The 23069-nt window shown below is 34.3% G+C and overlaps 1 protein-coding gene across 1 annotated transcript in view; it reads left to right on the top strand.

Annotated features, from left to right (window-relative positions):
- LOC149777435 (branched-chain alpha-ketoacid dehydrogenase kinase-like) overlaps positions 1 to 20572 on the top strand; it is a 156333-nt gene extending 135761 nt beyond the window's left edge. The window contains exon 10 of the mRNA XM_089942068.1: positions 6979 to 20572. Coding sequence (XP_089798194.1) covers positions 6979 to 7123 — 145 coding nt within the window. The 3' untranslated portion in view covers positions 7124 to 20572. The remainder of the gene's footprint in view (positions 1 to 6978) is intronic.
- The last annotated feature ends 2497 nt before the right edge of the window (positions 20573 to 23069 follow it).

The following is a 23069-nucleotide window of genomic DNA, read 5'->3' as shown; positions in this document are numbered from 1 at the left end:
ACTTCTGGCATAAAAAGAATGCATGGAAAAAAGTGGCATGTTATCATATAGTATTCCTTCATTGTATTTCTCTTCTTGGGAACAACAGAGTATACTGCCATAAAGTGAAACTATCTGAACTTTACTACAACTGAATGAAATGGGATTGATGACCATGTTTACCTTATAACAGGAACTGTGTTATTATGAAGGGCTTAATAACAGGAACTGTGTTATAATGAAGGGCTTAATAACAGGAACTGTGTTATAATGAAGGGCTTAATAACAGGAACTGTGTTATAATGAAGGGCCTAATAACAGGAACTGTGTTATAATGAAGGGCTTAATAACAAGAACTGTGTTATAATGAAGGGCCTGATAACAGGAACTGTGTTATAATGAAGGGCTTTATAACAGGAACTGTGTTATAATGAAGGGCTTAATAACAAGAACTGTGTTATAATGAAGGGCCTGATAACAGGAACTGTGTTATAATGAAGGGCTTTATAACAGGAACTGTGTTATAATGAAGGGCTTTATAATAGAAACTGTGTTATAATGAAGGACATTATAGTGAAGGAGTGCTGTAATGTTTTCATTTATTAGGTTTATAACATCATATGATAAATAATTTGAACCTGTTTGTAACCCACTACCATTGTTCAGCAAAATTGTATTTTTTTAAAAATGAGAATTGTCTTAATTAGATACAAAATTAATATATCTTCTGAAATTCTGCCTTAAATCAGACTTTGATTGTATCATTAATAAACTAAATCATACTTTCTTAATGAATGGGTATATGTGTATTTCATGCAGTAATGTGGGTTTAACACCTGGCAACAGAGGGAAACCTGTCTGAAAAATCCACTGTTGTTAAAGAATGCCTTTAAGACCAGATTGTTAATGTATAGATCAATTATATTTAATGGTGTCATGACCTCCGTTGAGAGATTATAGCTCTAGGTAAGCATCGTGTTGCATATTTTATGCAGACAAATTGACTGCAACACATGAAGAGATTTTTACACCCATTCAGATTATGCAAAATAATTGTAAGAATTTAGTAAAAGGTTATCAGTGTAATTTGTTCAAGCAATAAGCACAGTCCTTTTTATGATGTATTCTTTGAACTGTATAAAGTAAGCTACAGAAGTTGTAGTGCATAATCACCATGAGAATACTTAGTCTTATAATCGAGCATACCTTGAAATAGTCTTGACTACTAAGCCATTTGAGGCACTCAGCATACCTTGAAATAGTCTTGACTACTAAGCCATTTGAGGCACTCAGCATACCTTGAAATAGTCTTGACTACTAAGCCATTTGATGCACTCAGCATACCTTGAAATAGTCTTGACTACTAAGCCATTTGAGGCACTCAGCATACCTTGAAATAGTCTTGACTACTAAGCCATTTGAGGCACTCAGCATATATTGAAATAGTCTTGACTACTAAGCCATTTGAGGCACTCAGCATATATTGAAATAGTCTTGACTACTAAGCCATTTGAGGCATTCAGCATACCTTGAAATAGTCTTGACTACTAAGCCATTTGAGGCACTCAGCATACCTTGAAATAGTCTTGACTACTAAGCCATTTGAGGCACTCAGCATACCTTGAAATAGTCTTGACTACTAAGCCATTTGAGGCACTCAGCATATATTGAAATAGTCTTGACTACTAAGCCATTTGAGGCACTCAGCATACCTTGAAATAGTCTTGACTACTAAGCCATTTGAGGCACTCAGCATACCTTGAAATAGTCTTGACTACTAAGCCATTTGAGGCACTCAGCATACCTTGAAATAGTCTTGACTACTAAGCCATTTGAGGCACTCAGCATACCTTGAAATAGTCTTGACTACTAAGCCATTTGAGGCACTCAGCATACCTTGAAATAGTCTTGACTACTAAGCCATTTGAGGCACTCTGTATATATTGAAATAGTCTTGACTACTAAGCCATTTGAGACACTCAGCATACCTTGAAATAGTCTTGACTACTAAGCCATTTGATGCACTCAGCATACCTTGAAATAGTCTTGACTACTAAGCCATTTGAGGCACTCAGCATACCTTGAAATAGTCTTGACTACTAAGCCATTTGAGGCACTCAGCATATATTGAAATAGTCTTGACTACTAAGCCATTTGAGGCACTCAGCATATATTGAAATAGTCTTGACTACTAAGCCATTTGAGGCACTCAGCATACCTTGAAATAGTCTTGACTACTAAGCCATTTGAGGCACTCAGCATACCTTGAAATAGTCTTGACTACTAAGCCATTTGATGCACTCTGTATATATTGAAATAGTCTTGACTACTAAGCCATTTGAGGCACTCAGCATACCTTGAAATAGTCTTGACTACTAAGCCATTTGATGCACTCTGTATATATTGAAATAGTCTTGACTACTAAGCCATTTGATGCACTCTGTATATATTGAAATAGTCTTGACTACTAAGCCATTTGATGCACTCTGTATATATTGAAATAGTCTTTAGGATTCACGTGAATAAAGGAACTACTTTCTTTTGTAAATAAACGATGGGCTTAGACACCAGCACTTTTGATTTGTAAACAAATCATGTACACTCACGTAAGAGGCTCTTTATGTTGTGGTTGTTTAAATTTGTTTCTGAATGAACTAAAACATGTTTCGTGACTGCAAAAAACCCCAGCTGTCTTGACATTTTGCGTTGATACAATGTTACGGATTTAGGCTAGCTACCTTATATAAATGACGGATTAGGTCCTTACAAATAACAAGGCATATACTGTTTTCTTTAGCTGGTGATAAGAATGGCAAAATAAAATATACTTAGTTTTACATCCTGAATTTCCTCAAAATGTTTTTTCTTATATCTGTAAATCCGAATTACATGAGCCATGTCATAGGTTTTCAATCTGGATTACACATTTCGAAAGTGTGCTGTAATTTCAATGATAAGTGCAATTGCATCCTCCTTACTGCACTCAAAATGAAATAAGCATTAAGTTCCATAGCGTCTTTTTGAAAATTGCAATTGAAAGACTTCATATTTTTCCCACGTTATGATTTCAAACATTCAGTGACAGAAACAGAAAAACATTTGTAGACGTAAACACACTTCTCCCATGCCACTTCAATCCGATGTATTTCATGTATAATTTGAACAGATGAATCCAGTCCAAAATCACAAACTTTCGTCGAATCGAAACAAAATACCAAAATATATTCACTCCAGATTAAATGGGAAAGTCGTTGCAATGCCCATTCATTCACAATATGACTGCAAATTTCAATTTTAAGTAGACACGCCATTTTCTTTTGAAAGTTATGTCGACCGCGTGACTAAGTTTAAACTTATCTGGGCGGAGCTATGTGCACATTAATAATGATGTCATTTTGTAATGTCAAATCTGCGCTTGTGTATTTAGTTTGGAATGCAGCATTCATTCATTTACGTTGTTTCTTGTAGTGTATTTTGTTTATATGATTAAACCTTAGGTAGAATAAAAAAATGAGCATATAATAAAAAGGTTACTGCTTTTGTATGGGAAAATAATGAACTCGTTTTGTCGGAAGGATATACTGCACTCACAAGTTCGTGCAGTATTCATTCCGAACACTCATTCGTATTTTCCCATACAAATGCAGTAACCTATAACTACTAAGCCATTTGATGCACTCAGCATACCTTGAAATAGTCTTGACTACTAAGCCATTTAATGCATTCTGTATATATTGAAATAGTCTTGACTACTAAGCCATTTGATGTACTCAGCATACCTTGAAATAGTCTTGACTACTAAGCCATTTAATGCACTCTGTATATATTGAAATAGTCTTGACTACTAAGCTATTTGATGCACTCAGCATACCTTGAAATAGTCTTGACTACTAAGCCATTCAGTGCACTCTGTATATATTGAAATAGGCTTGACTACTAAGCCATTTGAGGCACTCAGTATATCTTGAAATAGTCTTGACTACTAAGTCATTTAATGTACTCTGTATATATTGAAATAGTCTTGACTACTAAGCCATTTTATGCACTCAGCATACCTTGAAATAGTCTTGACTACTAAGCCATTTGATACACTCAGCATACCTTGAAATAGTCTTGACTACTAAGCCATTTTATGCACTCAGCATACCTTGAAATAGTCTTGACTACTAAGTATACCCTGAAATAGTCTTGACTACTAAGCCATATGATGCACTCAGCATACCTTGAAATAGTCTTGACTACTAAGCCATTTCATGCACTCAGAAATGCATCAATCATGTCTTGATAATTAAGAATCAGTCTTGGACTGTGTTTTGCAGTGTTCACAAAATACCTAAATGAATGTTCAAAATGCAATTAGTTCCAAATCAGGGAGCAAAATACCATTTTGTTAAATCTTTGTCTAGAGCTCTGCAGACCACATGCATTGAAAGTCCTTTTGGCAGAAGGGATGAACGCTCAGGACATATTTTACTTTGTCCCTTAGTAATTTAACTGTGAAGATCTTAAAATCCCTATAAGCATCTTGATGCATGCAATATCATCACACATGCAGGTGTAGCATAGGGATTAAACAAATAATTGATATATTGATACCTTTTCCATATTGATACCCATATTGATACAGAGGTGAAGAATAGATACAAAACAATACTTACCCTATTAAAGTTACTGTAATGTATAGCAGTCATGAATAATTAAGTAGTTGTATGTCTTTTCATTCTTTTAAATTCATTTGAGACAGCCATAGCAGGAAAAGAACATGCACTCATTTCTGTCTGTAAACTACTGACAACAACAAACTAACAAAAACAAGGTGGCTAATTCACTTATTTTGAAATATGCCCACATGTCCCAACCCTGCCAGTTCCATGCTGATTATTTTATCCTGACAGCAGTTTATTAACAATTATTCCGAAGATGATTATGAAACAAATATTCAGCCATTAAACTGTGTCACCATCCCACCCCATCCCTATCTCCACTGTATTTTTGATGGCAAGGGATGACACCCCTTTCTTCATCATTCAGAGGTCCCTTGGCAACTTTTGCCCTTACTTATTGTACAATCTATGTTTTCAACCTTGTTGTGTACAAGTTAACAAGGGAGAGGTGTAATATTTAGAACAACTTGAAATGAGTGGATTTGACACACAACTGTGACCACAAACTCTTACACAAGTGGAAATTGCATGCCTTTAAACTTTGTTTACTCTGCCTCCTTTAGATGATTTTATACCTAGATGTAATTGATGTTGTAATACAACACTGGTTTTCTTTGATTTGACTGTAACAATGCAGCAAACACTTCAAGTTATAGATCAAAACAGTCGGTACTTAATTAGGTTCTCATGAAAACACTTGTGGGCATTGCTTTGATAGCTGGTTGACACTTAATTAGGTTCTCATGAAAACACTTATGGGCATAGCATTGATAGCTGATTGACACTTAATTAGGTTCTCATGAAAACACTTATGGGCATTGCTTTGATAGCTGATTGACACTTAATTAGGTTCTCATGAAAACACTTATGGGCATTGCTTTGATAGCTGATTGACACTTAATTAGGTTCTCATGAAAACAGTTGTGGGCATTGCTTTGATAGCTGATTGACACTTAATTAGGTTCTCATGAAAACACTTGTGGGCATTGCTTTGATAGCTGATTGATACATAATTAGGTTCTTAATTAGGTTCTCATGAAAACAATTGTGGGCATTGCTTTGATAGCTGATTGACACTTAATTAGTTTCTCATGAAAACACTTGTAGGCATTGCTTTGATAGCTGATTGACACTTAATTAAGTTCTCATGAAAACAATTGTGAGCTTTGCTTTGTTAGCTGATTGACACTTAATTAGATTCTCATGCAAACACTTGTGAGCATTGCTTTGATAACTAATTGTCACTTAATTAGATTCTCATGCAAACATTTGTGGGCATTGCTTTGATAACTGATTTCTGATTTACACTTAATTCAGTTCTCATGAAAACACTTGTGAGCATTGCTTTGATAGCTGATTGACACTTTTCATATTCTGATTGAATATATCATATCACATTTATGACAATTACACTGAAACCAAGCTAAAAGATAAAATTGAAATGGGAATTTTTAATTTGCCAAGACTTGTTTAATTGGTATTTATTTCTTAAAGTTTTGTCACCAGTAGGTATAGCTATCATTTATGTTCATCGATATTTTGTCGTATCTTATTATCTACAGCTTATCTTGAAAAAAATACGTTTTATACAACAACAACAAAATGTGACTTGTTAAATATTTATAATTTCCTGGTGTTGATTACAAATTTCCATGCACTCATTTTTGATAATAAAACAACTAATATCTCAAGGTTTCATTTAGCAAATTGTGACCTATGTTTTGAGTATTTTCTATTTGAAACAAACCTTGAATATGATCCCAGAGGTGTTCGATGTGACCTTTTGTAGACTGAAATCTCCACAAAGGTTTTAATGGGCGATTTTGTACACTGATATCTCCACAAAGGTTTTAATGGGTCTTTCATTCACTGAAATCTCCACATAACAAATATCACTACATAAGCACTTTCCAAACAGGATATAAATATATATCTCAAATTTGACCTAATACATACAATAATACCATATTGTGGGGAAAATTTTGCTTCTTAAATAGTGTTTTTATTCCAAATTATTTAAAAAAGTGTATAAAACAATAGATGTACATGTGCTTCACATTGTCTTGCAGAAACATAGGCTTTATTTTATTTATGAACGTTAGGCCTGAAGACACTTTGCCTAGTTAGCAATGCACTTTGAATTGCCAAGACTTGCAATGTAATACAGGCTTATAGACTGGAAAAATGAAAAGAAATTTGCAAAATGTTTATCCCTTCCTTAGTCCCATCTTAATTTTTCCCATTCATTGTGATCCCTTTATTGCTTTATATTTCTTGATGGAATTGAAAGTTTATAGTCATGTTATTAATGTAGTTGAATAACCTTTCCTTTCAGGTATGGTTTTGGACTTCCAGCATCACGAGCTTATGCAGAATATCTTGGTGGTTCAATTAGCCTTGAGACAATGCAGGGGATCGGTACAGATATATATCTGCGACTTCGCCATATTGATGGACGTCATGAAAGTTTCCGTATTTAGATTCTAGGACTAAAATCTGTCAACTGATTGGGTGCTCATGTTTTGACTTACTGTTCATGTTTAAGCTTATGCATACATTAAATTATATTGTGACTAGATTAATCATTATTGAGAAATAGTTTCTTAATTGTACACTTCAAAGATGGTGGGCAAGTGTGCATGTTGAATATGGCATAATTTATCCTTTTTTGATTATGTTTTGGAGTATTCATACCCAATCTGGATTGCTAAACTGGATTCCACAACAGTCAGCACCAAAAGATTGCCATTTTCAACCAAATGCTTGAGAAACTGTAATGTACAACCACATGGTTGACAGTGTAATGGTTAACTACATGGTTGACATCGTGATTTACAAATACATCGTTGACAGTGTAAATGAATAACCACATGGTTGACATTGTGATTTACAAATACATGGTTGACAGAGTTCAAATCCCCATTTTCAGACTTTATTGACATGGGGCAACCTAATGGCCCTAATTTGCAGCCATTCTAGTTCGATAGTAATTAAAGTGGAAAAATCACACACAAGTATGGTGGTTTTTACCTGTACATAAATCATTTAACTGAGTGAACTCATTCATGTGAATGTCACTTTAAAACATGTGAAGCTTAGGTTCATAATATTTTAATGTTTTGTTTTTTACAATTTTGAATCGGCTTGTATATGCTTTGCTTGTGAATTATGCTTCGTATTAGTTTTGTTGAGAAGATCCTTTGTCGTGTACAAATCTTGTACGATTATTTTTTGTCTTCTTCCCCTCCACAACAATGGTAGGGGCATATACTGTTACCCTTGTACATCCATACATCCATCCATCACACTTTAGTAAACGTTTGTGTTTGGGCATTTTCAGGCACATTGGTTGGGCACCCCTGTTCCAGGAACACATTTCTAGTGAAGTTCCACCACAGCAATGTTAGGCAAATATTGTGTACCCTTGTGTGTTTGTCTGTACATCCTTAAATCACACTTTGGTTAAGTTTTGATTTTAGATTATTTCAGACACATTGATGTGGCACATGTAATCCATGGACACACTTTTAATGTCCCACAACATTGGTAGCTCCATATAGTGTTGCCCTTGTCCAGATGTCTGTCCATCATGCCTTAGTGTTGTGGTTGTGTTATTTTTTATATTGTGATGGTGCATCCAAATTCCATGAACACATTTCTTGTTTCAGAATGTAAGATTTGTGTATGATACAAAGGACCTAGTGTTCCTTAGTTTGCTTCATAAGCTTACACAATATATGACTGCTTACTGCTTACACAATATATGACTGCTTACTACTTGCACAAAACATAATTGTTTACACAGTGTATGACTACAGTATATTACTACTTACACACCATATGACTGCTTACATAATATATGACTGTTTACACAGTATATGACTGCTTGCAGAATATAGGACTGCTCACAGAGTATGCTTAGACCATATATGACTGCTTACACAGTATATGACTGCTTACACAATATATGACTACAATATATGACTGCTTACACAATATATGACTACAGTATATGACTGCTTACACAATATATGACTACAATATATGACTGCTTACACAATATATGACTACAGTATTTGACTGCTTACACAATATATGACTACAATATATGACTGCTTACACAATATATGACTACAGTATATGACTGCTTACACAATATATGACTACAGTATTTGACTGCTTACACAATATATGACTACAGTATATGACTGCTTACACAATATATGACTACAATATATGACTGCTTACACAATATATGACTACAGTATATGACTGCTTACACAATATATGACTACAATATATGACTGCTTACACAATATATGACACAGTATATGACTGCTTACACAATATATGACACAGTATATGACTGCTTACACAATATATGACACAGTATATGACTGCTTACACAATATATGACACAGTAAGTTATTATTTCTGATAAAGGCATTGCTACATGAGTTTGATGTGTATTCCAGCTTGTTTTTTCCAAGATAAATATCAAAGTGATGTCATTCATCAGGTATTTTGTTCACATGTATCTTATATATTATTTCATATTATTCTTGCATGACAACTGCGGAAAGAGAAAGAAAGTATTAGCTTAGACTTTTATGTTTAGGGGGAAAAGGAATGCTTGATTAACTTTTATGTTATTTTGAAGGAAAATGGGATATTTGATCACCTTACACATAAAACTGTGGAGAAAAGGAATGATCACCTCCTATGTTCACAATTATATATATATATATATAGAGAGAGAGAGAGAGAGAGAGAGGCAACTAATGGAGGAAGAAGCTTTGGTGTTTCAGTGGTTAGCATGCTGGAATCACGACCAAAGTATGTGCCTTTGAATCCTACCATTGGATCATCATGGGTTGGTATTTTGGTGCTACCTTGGCGAAGGCACTTTAATCGAATCACCTCAGCATTAATTAATCGACTTGTGTTATCATGCCATAAAACACTTAACCAAAATAAGTCAAGCTTATGTTTTGGCCATGTTGTATTTTTGGACAGTATATTATTTGTAGTAGCTTTCTTGTGTTAAATTTTTAAGTACATTGTTTTTGTTGCCAGTCTTTTGAAACTTTAAAAAATATTAAATGCTTATTAGTACATTTTTGTTGCCAGTCTTTTGAAACTTTAAAAAATATTAAATGCTTATTAGTACATTTTTGCAACCTGAACATGATTTACACTGGTATTGAGTTGTATTGTTATTTAGAAGATTTGTAATGAGCTTTATAACATAGCGAGAGGATCAGTTTTTTGAGTCACTATAAAGTGACGCTTTTTTGGGTAATTGCTGATATTGTATTTTTGACAGTGATTTACAAAGGCATATATGAGATTTAACGAGAGCATTGGAATGATGGTGACGAGAGAAAGAAAAATAAAATTTTATATTTCCTAATGATGTTAAATAACAAAATATGTTGGAATAGTCCACAAATTAGATTAAATAATGAAATATATTGGACTAGTCCAGCTGAGTTATTTTAAACAGACGTATGTAAGCAGCAGAAAACAAATATGATGCTTGAAATGAAAGTACTGTTCAAATATTAAACAATTGAATCAGGAAAAGGATGATGATGGTGACTTGTTTGTAAGAATTATATTTTCCTTAATTGACAACTCTGTGATTGTCAGACGGTATGCTATTTATATTTTGGAATAATGATCCATGCAAATCTTGTAATGTATGATCCATTCAAGGCTTGTAATACATGATCCATGCAAGACTTGTAATGTATGATCCATTCAAGGCTTGTAATACATGATCTGTGCAAGTTTTGTAATATATGATCCATGCAAGTCTTGAAATATATGATCCATGCAAGTTTTGTAATATATGATCCATGCAAGTCTTGTAATGTATGATCCAAGCAAGTCTTGTAATGTATGATCCATACAAGTCCTGTAATACATGATCCATACAAGTCTTGTAATACATGGTCCATGCACGTCTTTTAATGTATGATCCATACAAGTCTTGTAATACATGATCCATGCAAGTCTTGTAATGTATGATCCATACAAGTCTTGTAATACATGATCCATGCACGTCTTTTAATGTATGATCCATTCAAGGCTTGTAATACATGATCCATGCAAGTTTTGTAATATATGATCCATGCAAGTCTTGTAATACATGATCCATGCAAGTTTTGTAATATATGATCCATGCAAGTCTTGTAATGTATGATCCAAGCAAGTCTTGTAATGTATGATCCATACAAGTCCTGTAATACATGATCCATACAAGTCTTGTAATACATGATCCATGCACGTCTTTTAATGTATGATCCATACAAGTCTTGTAATACATGATCCATGCAAGTCTTGTAATGTATGATCCATACAAGTCTTGTAATACATGATCCATGCACGTCTTTTAATGTATGATCCATTCAAGGCTTGTAATACATGATCCATGCAAGTTTTGTAATATATGATCCATGCAAGTCTTGTAATACATGATCCATACAAGTCTTGTAATATATGATCCATGTAAGTCTTGTAATGTATGATCCATACAAGTCTTGTAATACATGATCTATGCAAGTCTTGTAATGTATGATCGATACAAGTCTTGTAATACATGATCCATGCAAGTCTTTTAATGTATGATCCGTACAAGTCTTGTAATATGTGATCCATGCAAGTCTTGTAATGTATGATCCAAGCAAGTTTTGTAATGTATGATCCATGCAAGTCTTGTAATACATGATCCATGCAAGTCTTGTAATATATGATCCATGCAAGTCTTGTAATACATGATCCATGCAAGTCTTTTAATGTATGATCCATACAAGTCTTGTAATAAGTGATCCATGCAAGTCTTGTAATGTATGATCCAAGCAAGTCTTGTAATGTATGATCCATACAAGTCTTTGTAATACATGATCCATGCAAGTCTTGTAATACATGATCCATGCAAGTGTTGTAATGTATGATCCATACAAGTCTTGTAATATGTGATCCATGCAAGTCTTGTAATGTATGATCCAAACAAGTCTCGTGATACATGATCCATACAAGTCTTGTAATACATGATCTATGCAAATCTGTCAAGTATAATCCATACGAGTCTTCTAATATATGATCCACACAACTCGGTTACTACATGATCATGTTATTATACAATTTTAAATTTCATTAGCAATTAGAATCTGGAATTTCATGTTCAGATAAGATGTATTTTTCACATAATGAAATTTAATTACAGCAAAAGCAGTTTATGTAGTGTGAGACAAAGCCAAACTTGTGTCTTAAATATAACACAAACATATTTTGTGAAGTATAGGGTCTTTGTCATTTTGCCACATTTTGTTGTAAATGCTTACATCTGTGTATCACCTTGATGTCAGTACTTAACAACAACAACACATGGCTAAATGATATCAACAATTTAATGGTTGTTTGGCAGTGGTCAGTATGTTAACTTTGCATGCATTATTGTCACATGTTCTCCTTTTTCAACTCAGAATGTTTTTTTAAAGAAAAAAAAAGAATACAGCTTGTTAGAAGCTGAAGTGGTAAGTGATTTAGAATAGTATGCAAACCTTCAACTTTGGCATCCCAGAAAATTATTGCTTTTCACTGATCTCTCCAGCAACTTTTGTTAGGTTAGTGAGTGTCCCCAAAAAATTACTTTCGTCAGCATAAGCAGAGATAAATGTCTGTTCATCAGAAAGTGAGCATCCTGTAAAGACCGTATTTCACTGACATAAGCACATATACACATCTATCAATCATATTAAGTTAATTTAACCATGTATGTAAATATAAATAGTGAAATGTTTTATTTTATATCCATTTAATACGTTGCAAATTATCAATAAAAACTTTTAATTTGAGGGCAAGGCACTTGACTCCTGTTTCCTCAGCACTAAGTAATCTTTTTTTATTGCTGTGCTGTGCAGAACACCAAACCAAACCAATCATTTGTAGCATTTTCATGTTATTACATTTGTCATGTACGAGTATGCCAACTTGCTAAGCTGTATCATAGATAACACCCATGTACAAGTATGCCAGCTTGCTAAGCTGTATCATAGGTAACACCCATGTACAAGTATGCCAACTTGCTAAGCTGTATCATAGGTAACACCCATGTACAAGTATGCCAACTTGCTAAGCTGTATCATAGGTAACACCCATGTACAAATATGCCAACTTGCTAAGCTGTATCATAGGTAACACCCATGTACAAGTATGCCAAGCGTTATTTTACCATTCATCATGTTTTTTAATTTCAGCTTTAAATACTGGTTATAAGTGATAAAGAAACTTGTACTGAATCATTTCATCTAGAGTTGGAAACTGCTGGTGATAAGTTCAGAAACTAAACATATTAACATTACATATTTGCACACAGAATTGACAGATGTCCACTCAAACATGGAGAGGCAAATTGTATGGGTTTTTTAAAGATTTTTTAATAAACATGACTAAGATCTTTTATTATTAATATACTTTAGAATCAAACATTTTTTGAGTGTTACCTAAAAACAAGCAGGTATGATGGCAATTCAGAATTTTGTATCACAGCATGGTTTGGTGTATACAAATGGTTTGGTGTATACAAATGGTTTGGTGTATTTGGTGTATAAACATGGTTGGTGTATTTTTATATGTGTACACGTCTTTCTGTTTTTGAGTATATACATGGTTTCATATATGTATTGTATTTCAAAATGAATTATTTTGTTTACTACATGTATCTCCTCAAATGGCCTCGACTTATTTCTTTTTTTTTTTTTATTGTTCTCGGAAACAGTTTGTCCATAGAATCTCTGCTTTTGAGTCTTTGTATATTACATGGCACATTATCCATTTATTGAATCATTACATCTTTTTATGGCTTTAAGGCTGAGTGAGTTTATGATGTGGTGTTGTGACCATCATCTGGCATTCATCAATCCATCAACATTTGCTTGTTATCAACAAGGAGGCCATGTTTTTTTAAATGATTTGGAATAATGCTTATATCATCAAGATCACAGACAAGTTCATGAATGAATGAGACTCATGTATATTAAAGATGTAACTTTGGATTTGATTGGCTGATTTTGTTCTCATTCTGGAAGCCATATTTTTTAATCAGTTCTAATCAGACTTGGAATATTTACTTGCATCCTCAGGCTCTTGGATTTAGTTCCATAATGAGTAAGAGTCATGCATATTAATGAGGTGATCTTGCTTCTGATTGGTGGGGCTTGTTACAACTTGAGTCCATGTTTCTGATGAGATACTTGAATATATGGCTTGTGTGATCAAGATTTAGCACGATTTCAATAATGAAGAAGATCATGCAAATTAATGAGGTGATCTTCCACCTGATTGGCTCAATAGACTAATGGTTTTGATGTCAAATTAAATTTATTATTTAGCAAGATTATTAGAATAATAATTTTGGTTTTAGCAGTTACAAACAGTTCTCAAATCGTATGCAGTGTAATCTCTCCAAACGAAAGCAAAGGGAAGTAACCCATGATATTGACTGTGGAGAATCAGAGGTTTGGATTACACAAAGGTTTTCCTTTACAGAAAGTTGTGCAAAAGCTGATATAAGAAAAATTTTGACTGCATGATGCATGCATTTCAGTAGAACAGTTCATACAAATTAGCAAAAACCTAATACACTTTGAGGGTTAAAATGTATAGTTCATAATTTACAGCTGGAGAAAAAGTATAAATTAGATAGTTTTACACAAAAAATGTTCAGTTGTAGGCTAACATAAACTGCATGCAATGTTGTAATTAAAGAGCAACATTTATTTACATGATCATAGGTACTTATTTCCAAATCGTTGTGGGATTTTTTCCTAATAATTATTTGGCTGTTGCTAATATTGCCATGATAAGCACCTGAAACATTTGCCCTTTTTCTTATCACATTATGTACACAATTTCAATGAATTTCACCTCCTCAGTGCTGCTAGTCCATTTTTAAATTTTATGTTTTGTATATTTAGCATTCTAAAAACAAAAATACCTCAGTATGCTTTTTTCTTGAAATGATTCCAGGTTATGAAGAGTAAATAAACCAACAACCTTTACCTCATGCAAGCGCCTTTGGACGCCTCTACTCCATTCGCATGGAAGCACCTTTAGATGCCTCTACTCCATTCGCATGGAAGCGCCTTTTGATGCCTTTACTCCATTCACATGGAAGCACCTTTTGACGCCTGCTGTAAACATCTGTTATTTTTAGCGGATTTTTATAGCGCCACCTTCAGGGAAAAACCCCTATTAGATACCTCATTCATTGCTGTGAATGACCATTACATCAGATTACGTGGTCGCTATTTATGCTCTGGTCAAAATCTGCTATTTAAAGTAACTGGGTCGTATTCTCCACTCTCCAAAATGGAGGTTGCGGATTTTATTCAGTACTTTTCACGATTAGAATCACAACTATGAAAGCTTCAATAACTGGGGTAAAGGCTGTGATATTGATGTAGGTAGACATTAGTTTTTATAAATTATCAGATTCAGATGACTTAGTGATGTAGACGCAGACAAAGAACTTGTAAATTTCGAGTATGAGAAATGGTAGCTACAGTTGGTCACGTGGCTTCACTGACTTGACGGTGAACAAGTTCTCTCAAGATTTTAAAGCACATAAAAAATTCTTCTGTGAAAAATAATTACACAGCTATAATGATCGGACTTTACTCTTAAATTTTTCCATACATAATAGATGTGTACCAAAAATGTAAAATGGTTAAAATTGCTGTTGAACGTAACATACACTACACTGCATAACAGTTAACAGGCAGGCCTATGTGTATGGAGCCGAATAGGTAACAGGTGTTCTATTTATAGCGCACTGCATTGGGTAACTTTGTTTCATGTGTATTGGAGGGCTAAAAAGCCATACACTCTATGAGGTAAAGGGTTAAAGAAAACACTGTGAATTATTATTTAAAGTTGTGATAAAGTTATGTGACTTTGTAAACCACAAATTAAAACTTCATTTGTAAACTTCAGCTTTAAAGATCTTGGATGTCTTCAGATGAAAAGAAGAGATTACACATATTCATTATGCCTTTATCTTGGAAAGAATTTGTTTCAGACTAAAGTAAAATGGTCATATAAACTACAAAGTTCGGGAGATAGTTTACAGCTATCATGTTCTTACAACACTATACAAACCCACTGAGTGAAATGGTCAAATGTTATACAAGTCAGGTCAGATATCAGGCTCACTTGAGCCTCTTGTTACCCATGCTAACTCTATCCATTCACACAGTAAAAAGTGATGCCATATGTACTTGCTTATAAGTCAAATCCAACTGCAAGCAACATAGACCATGATCTGCCTTCAACTGTGCTGGCAAATCTGGGACTGTGTTGTATGTTCTACTTATTACTCCTAACTGATTGCATGAAGCCAGATCCGCCTGTGCATTTAATGACACCAGATCTGAATCTCTGCACAGTTTGGACTTTTAAGTGAGTATACATGGTAGGTTTGTCAGACATCACTGGACACCCAACGAAGTAAAGAGATAAAACTTTGATTTCTGTTTGAGGTAAAGTTCGGATTGTGAAGCTATGGCATGATCAGCTGTGATTAGATTCAGGGTCAGAGAAAATTATTACTATTCTGAAGAACTTTTTTTTTAATGGGAAATACAAATCATATGAAAGTGGTGTTTATTTTTATATTTTTCATCATACTAGTTTGAATAAAAAAAAGCAACCTGAACACATTTGGTATCATACATTATTTACTAATTGTATGTCAGTGGAATTGTTTTTTTTTTAATTATCAAATCTTGAAAGTTTTAAAATGGCTTTTTAGACAGTGAAGAGCACCAGTTTTTTTTTATTTGTTCTCAGTGGAGAATAACGGAAAATGGGATCAAAATGTCTAGATTTCGTTTCAACAGCTGACAGTTGTAAAGAAGAAATGGTCTTCTCTTCAGTTCCTGGAAATTCTTTTTGCTCAGTCGAGCATCAGTCAATTCAAAGGACACTTGTTGGGGTTTTTTTCTTTGAAAGAAACTAATACTTATAACACAGTAATATACTGGTAATGTGTTGTGTCCAACTAGCCCACATTGTGAACTCTCCCAGTATCTCATCTGGCCAGTTCAACTCTAATAATATGCAGTTGTCTGTGCCATCAACCATTAGACCAGTATATACACTGATATCAGATGTGACTCATTTTATCTTTTTCTTGTTAATTTTTGGTATGTAAGTCTGTGGAAATTGTCTAACTTTTCTGATGAATGAAGAAATTTTTAAGCCACATGTATTTTTAATTCATACTAATATCTTGTTTTGTGTGTTTTTTTCCCCACTGACAATTTTGGCAGAGTATTTTATGGATTTTACCTGTTTATTTTGTGTTTTTAACCTCGTACACCTTCTTACTTAGTACTTTCTCAGTGTAAGCTAGTAAATTAACAAAATTCAGTTAAGAAATTTTTTGTTTCATACAGTTTTATTTCAGTATGCAGTAGTCTTCTTTTTTACCCATACTTGGATTTCAGATGTTTAGAATTTGAGAAATTTAGATGATTTCATTTTCTTTTGGTCAGAAATTAATGTCTGAAATTTTGTTTGAGTACAGTACTAAAATGGGATTTGGTCTATTGTTTCAGTTTTCAGCTTTTTCTCTTGTCACATGATTTCATGTTCAGGATTATCTTCATTCCATGCATATATTTTTTTCCTATGGTCTAGTCAGTATACGCAAGAATATATCCATGTGTTCATATAAGCATCCTTTGTTATTCCCCCCATCCGCCCCACACACCCAACCCCCACCCAACTCCCAAAGCAAAGGTGCCAGTAAGGTAGTGATAGCCATGTATCCATCCATCAATAAATGAGGTTGTTTCCATGTCCATATATCCATCCATTCATAGTTGACTGGTTGTTTCCACAAAACAGCTTTTGTATGCTGTGGTATTTTTTGTCTCTGACATTATATACATCTTATCTACATGTGGAGGAAGCCTATCAATTTGGGGCTGCTAAATCAAAGGTAAGGGTCACAAGCTGAAAGTAATATTTTCCTTTCTGCAGGATGAGTCAAATTTCTTTTGGTCTAATTTTCATCAAATTTCTTCAGTGAACTACACTTGAGGATAGGCAGCCCCAATTGATTTTGAGACTGAGAAGTAGAAGGTCAAGATCACTGTAGCCCACATAATATTTGGTTTCTGCTTATTAAATCAAGTTTCATGGCCCAAGTTTTCAACATAATTCATAAGTATTCTGCACTTGGACAGGAGCACTTCCTTTATTGATTCTCAGACCCAGGAGTCAAAGGTCAAGGTCACTCTAGCTAAAATTATCAGTTTGGGTTGCATACCCACTTATCTCAAATTTCCTGCACTCATTTTTTATCTTCATAATTACTTGATACTAAAGGATGGACAGATCCCTACTGAGTTGAAGACCACTAGATCAAACATCAGTTTCACTGGACATGAAAGTACACTCATGGTTTCAACATAACAAGTTAGTTTACCAAATTTTCAAACGTCATAGGTATATTACACTTTGGACAGTTGCTGCTCCTTAACAGGAGTCAATGGATCTAGGGTCAAGGTTGCTTTTACCTTGATGTTTCTTACACACAACCTCCAGCTGACTAGCATGGAGAGCTTCCCCTTTCACGGAGGGTCAAATATTAACAAATTCAGATAATCATGTTAATTTTACATCTTTAAAACCTACAGTTAGCTGGGTGGGGGTAGGGGGATCAGCCATTCTTGAGATGGCTATTTTCTTCAAGAGGGTAGGAAATAGGCATTTTGAAATGCAGACTATGTGTCTTTTGATAAAAAGACCTAGAAATTTCATTTCAGTACAATCCTTTCATTCAAAGCTTACTTTAGATAAAGCAATCATTGTTCATTTGGTATTTTATTGCACAGCAACACAAGTCAGTTGTTTAGTGACAAGGTAAATGGAGTGAAGTGCCTTGCCCAAGGATACACCATGGCAGCTGACCAAGGCTGCTCCAATGGTAGGATTCAAACCCACACCCTTTCGGTTGCAAGTCCGGCACACTAACAATCAAGTCACAACACCTCGTCCAGACAAAGCATGGAACTTGTTCTGAGTTTAAACAGGAGCTTAGCAGCTCTTTTTGTGATGTGAAAGCAACACAGAAGAAAAATATCTGGAATCTATGAAATCTGCCATTGCCAAAAGTCCGTTATTTACATTTGTGATGTGCATAACAGAATTTGGAGGGGGGAGGCATGTCTATTACACCTCAGTAGGCAAAGTAGGTTCCTTCCTTAGCTGGAAAGTCTTGGAAGTTTCAGACTAATAAATATATGACAAGACCATTCTGTTGATGCCTTATTTCAACATCCTAAAAGGAAACCATGATAGCTGAGTTGGTGGTGCATCCAACTTGTGATCCTAGGATCATGATTCATTACCTCATCCCATACCAGCCTGGCTTACCTGCCACATTGTGTGCTTGGAAAAGGCACTTGCTACCATTTCTTTGGCATGATATAGTCAATTTTTTTTTACAAATGACCTTAAAAACCATCTATCCATTTTCAACATTAAGTTGATGATGGTATCCTGATACATGTGTACATGTTTTAATTTCATCAAATATCTCTTTAGGTAAAATCCTTGCAAAGATATACATCAGTCCAGTTATTGTTGATGTATGGGCTTTAATAACAGTCTAGTAATTTTTTATGCATGGGTCTTTAATAATATTTAATAAATTTAACAAACATTGTTGTTCTGCGACATTTTCTATGGGTAATTGAAACAGGTTTTTTAGTGACTGGTACAATGTACTAATAATTGAGTTTGTAAATTTGTTTTAATTTTTAGGTACATCGATTGACTAACTATATATACTGCAGAGGAACCATGTTCACTGTTTAAGTAGGTATATGAATTGACTATATATATTTACCACAGAGGCACCATGTTCACTGTTTAAGTAGGTATATGAATTGACTATATATATTTACCACAGAGGCACCATGTTCACTGTTTAAGTAGGTATATGAATTGACTACATATATTTACCACAGAGCTACCATGTTCAGTGTGTAAGATGTTGGACTTGTGATCAGACGGGTGTGAGTTTGCTTCCAACCATTGCATCAACCCAGATTGGCTGCCATTGTGCAGCTTTGGGAAAGGTTCATTACTTCACTTACTGCTGCAAAACATGACCTTAAACATGTTTCTGTGCCACGAAATGCCAAAACCAAGCCAGTAAATTTGTTGGCCAGCCCTGAATAACATATTTGTACATTCAGACTTGACTAAACTAAAGATTCTGACATCCAATTGACACGTCACTGATCAGTCAAATATCACAAATTTCAGAGTTGGGAGTTCAGACAAATAGAAAGAATTTTTTTTATATGGCCATTTGTTTTTGCTATTTATATAGATTAAGTACTGTGGGAATATTAACCATAGATTTGCTTTGGACTGGTCCCCAACTTTACAGTGAGAGAAGATTTGTCCCCAGCCTTACAGTGACAGATTAAGAGTACAGTTGTATTGTATTAACATTTTTTAGGTTTTGATTTATTGTAGAAAAAAATATGTCACTAAAAAGATGTCTGCAAGAATTGTTTTCTTTTTTTTTTTTGGTTTTATATGTAGATGTAGCATAATTGCATTGCATTTGAAAACTCTAGCGGAGTAAACATACAGTAACATGTGGCATTAATATATAAAGAGCTGTTTGAGAAAATATTGTATTATTCTAAACAAAAATGATATTATTGGCAAAGATATTGTGGTATGAGTAAGTGTGAATAATTGTAAATTAAGTATTTTGCAATCAGTGAACTCAGTTTATCAAGCTGTTGTATTAAACTCCACATTATTGCAGTTGAGTAATGGTTAAAATAATGTTTTCTATAACTTGCTGAAATAAATGTACATATGGGGGCAAACGTATTTGTTTTTGCTTCTGACCTTTTGTCATGAAGGCATCATTATAACACATTTGAATGGTCTTGCCAGGATGCATTCTTTCAAATTTGGTCAAATTCTGTTTAGCAGTTTTTGTAATGGTGGCCATATTTGATGGTGGATTGCTTAATTTGAATAAATTTCAAAGTTTCATTCTGGGATCCGGTTGGTCAAATTTTCTCAAATTCATTTGAACCATTTTTATATTCTGCTGTCATACCATGCTATGTTGTACATACTTGTATCAGTTACCATATTCATTTATGCACCGTAACTCCTGTTGTCCACCATCTACAGCTACCAAGTGTGTGAGTGGCTTGCCATCTGCAAAATAACTTGGATTCTAAATCACATATCTGAACTAAGCTTTGTGAATATCATGTTACTTGGGGTTGAAAAGTAGCCTGTGGGTTTGGGGGCCAAAAGGTCATGGTCAGTCTGGCTGAAAGAAGAACTGAAGAGGCACTTCAGTGTTGACTTTTCTTCTGAAGCAACTGTAAACATTATCATCCAGAAAATAAAATCTGATGAAAGTGTCCTGCCCTTTTAGATGAAAGTGATCCTGGCCCTTTTTGATGAAAGTGATCCTGGCCCTTTTTCAAACTAAATATTTTGTCAGGCTCTTATATGTAACCATTGTTTTGAAACTGCTTAATGAGATATTGGACTTTTCAACCCCTAGATGTCAGATTTGACTGGGTGGGTGAGTGGCTTTGAGTAACCTTGGAGTGACACCTGTAGTTCATGCATTAATAATTACTGGATAGCCACTGTAAGTGAGACTTCACATGATAGCATCCTGCATATTGTTGACTCATCTAATTTTATGCTGGTTCATTTTGTGCTCTACAGTTGGCCTGTTCATTGTAGCTTATCACAATATATATTATATAGTCCTCAATATGGAAAGTTTGAATAAACATTTATTCCTACTTCCAACTGCATTGCTTAGAAAGGGACTTCTCAGTAGGCTAAGATATATATATATATATATATATATATATATATATATATATATATATATATATATATATATATATATATATAGGTCTAGCTTGGACTAATCTTTTGTGATCATTAACATAAATATTTAACCTATGTAAAGTATAAACTATGGGTCACAGCAAACTTATTCCATTTCAAGGATGTAGTATTAGCCCAGATGAAGCTAATTATCAAGTTTCATGATTGAAATAAAAACAGCGCAGAGTAAATTAATTTTTAACACAAAATTGCAACAAAGTCACTGAGGCATGAAATATCGATCCTGATCTCTCTTTTGCACAAAAGCTGTATCCCTTCACTGAATTTCATGATTCTGTGAAGGATGGTATCCATATCACATACCAAAAACTATTGTGGCCATAAGCTCAGTAACCGGAGCCAGTAAAAGATGAAATATAGGTCACAGTGAGCCTCTTTTGTTGTTAGGGTAGTAACAGAGATGCATGTTATAATAACTTTCACGACTCTTGCATGAACAGTGCCTGTGAAATGAACATGAAACAAAATTAAACCCAAGTCACTGATGTGTAAAGTATTGGACCATAATGACTTTCTACTGAAATCAACATGAAACAAAATTAAACCCAAGTCACTGATGTGTAAAGTATTGGACCATAATGTCTTTCTATGGACTAGTGCTCGTCAGTATACTTCTCCAAGTTTATGACTCTATATAGGATAGTACAACACAACAAACATGTAGTTGTGAGCTCAAAATTCTTAATTTAAAGACAGTAGAATGTGAAATACAGGTAAGACTGACCTTGTTTGGTATGGGTTTAGTACATGCACTGAGAGAGTGTGTGTAATTTGGATTTTTAATGTAGCTTTAACACTTTTTCAGTCATATTCAAATGATGTCTGCAGTGTGGCAGTTTATGGTGATGTCTAACACTGGCGCAGACGTGTAGCATCATGTCCCACCCAGTAACATTTTCCTAACATCAGGTCGCCCAGTCCTAACACTAACCTCTTAATGCTGAGCACCAAGTAAGGCAGCTGCTGGTGCCAATTTTTATAAGTCTTTGATATGACTCTGCAGGGGTTCAAACGTGCACCCTCCTGCATCAGAGGTGGATGCTCTAACCACCTAGGTCCTCGAGTTGAATAATTAAAGTATGAACAATACAAACATCATATTGAACCAAAGACAGTTATTTTAAATATGGGTCACAGTCACTTATTTTTAAGAATATTTATATTTTAAGATTTGTTATACAGTATTGCACATATGTAAATATTAAACATTGTCCTGAGCTAAATGCAAAAGCAACATAAGCCAGTAAAATGTGAGTACCAATGACCTTTTGTTTTAAGGGTGTAGTAGTAACAGAGATGATATGATATAGTCGGATGATTCTGGAACCTTTGCAGTGAAGCATGAAATATGGGTCACAATGACTTTTATGATGAGGGTGTAGTACTCATCAAGATGCATCCCCATACCAAGTTTCGTGAATTTTGGTTTAACAG

This window comes from Sinohyriopsis cumingii, chromosome 18 (assembly GCF_028554795.1).
Source record: "Sinohyriopsis cumingii isolate HCF-2022 chromosome 18, ASM2855479v2, whole genome shotgun sequence".
NCBI classification, from domain to species: Eukaryota; Metazoa; Mollusca; class Bivalvia; order Unionida; family Unionidae; genus Sinohyriopsis; species Sinohyriopsis cumingii.
Note: the sequence above shows the minus strand (reverse complement) of the source record. Positions and strands in the feature narration are given on the sequence as shown.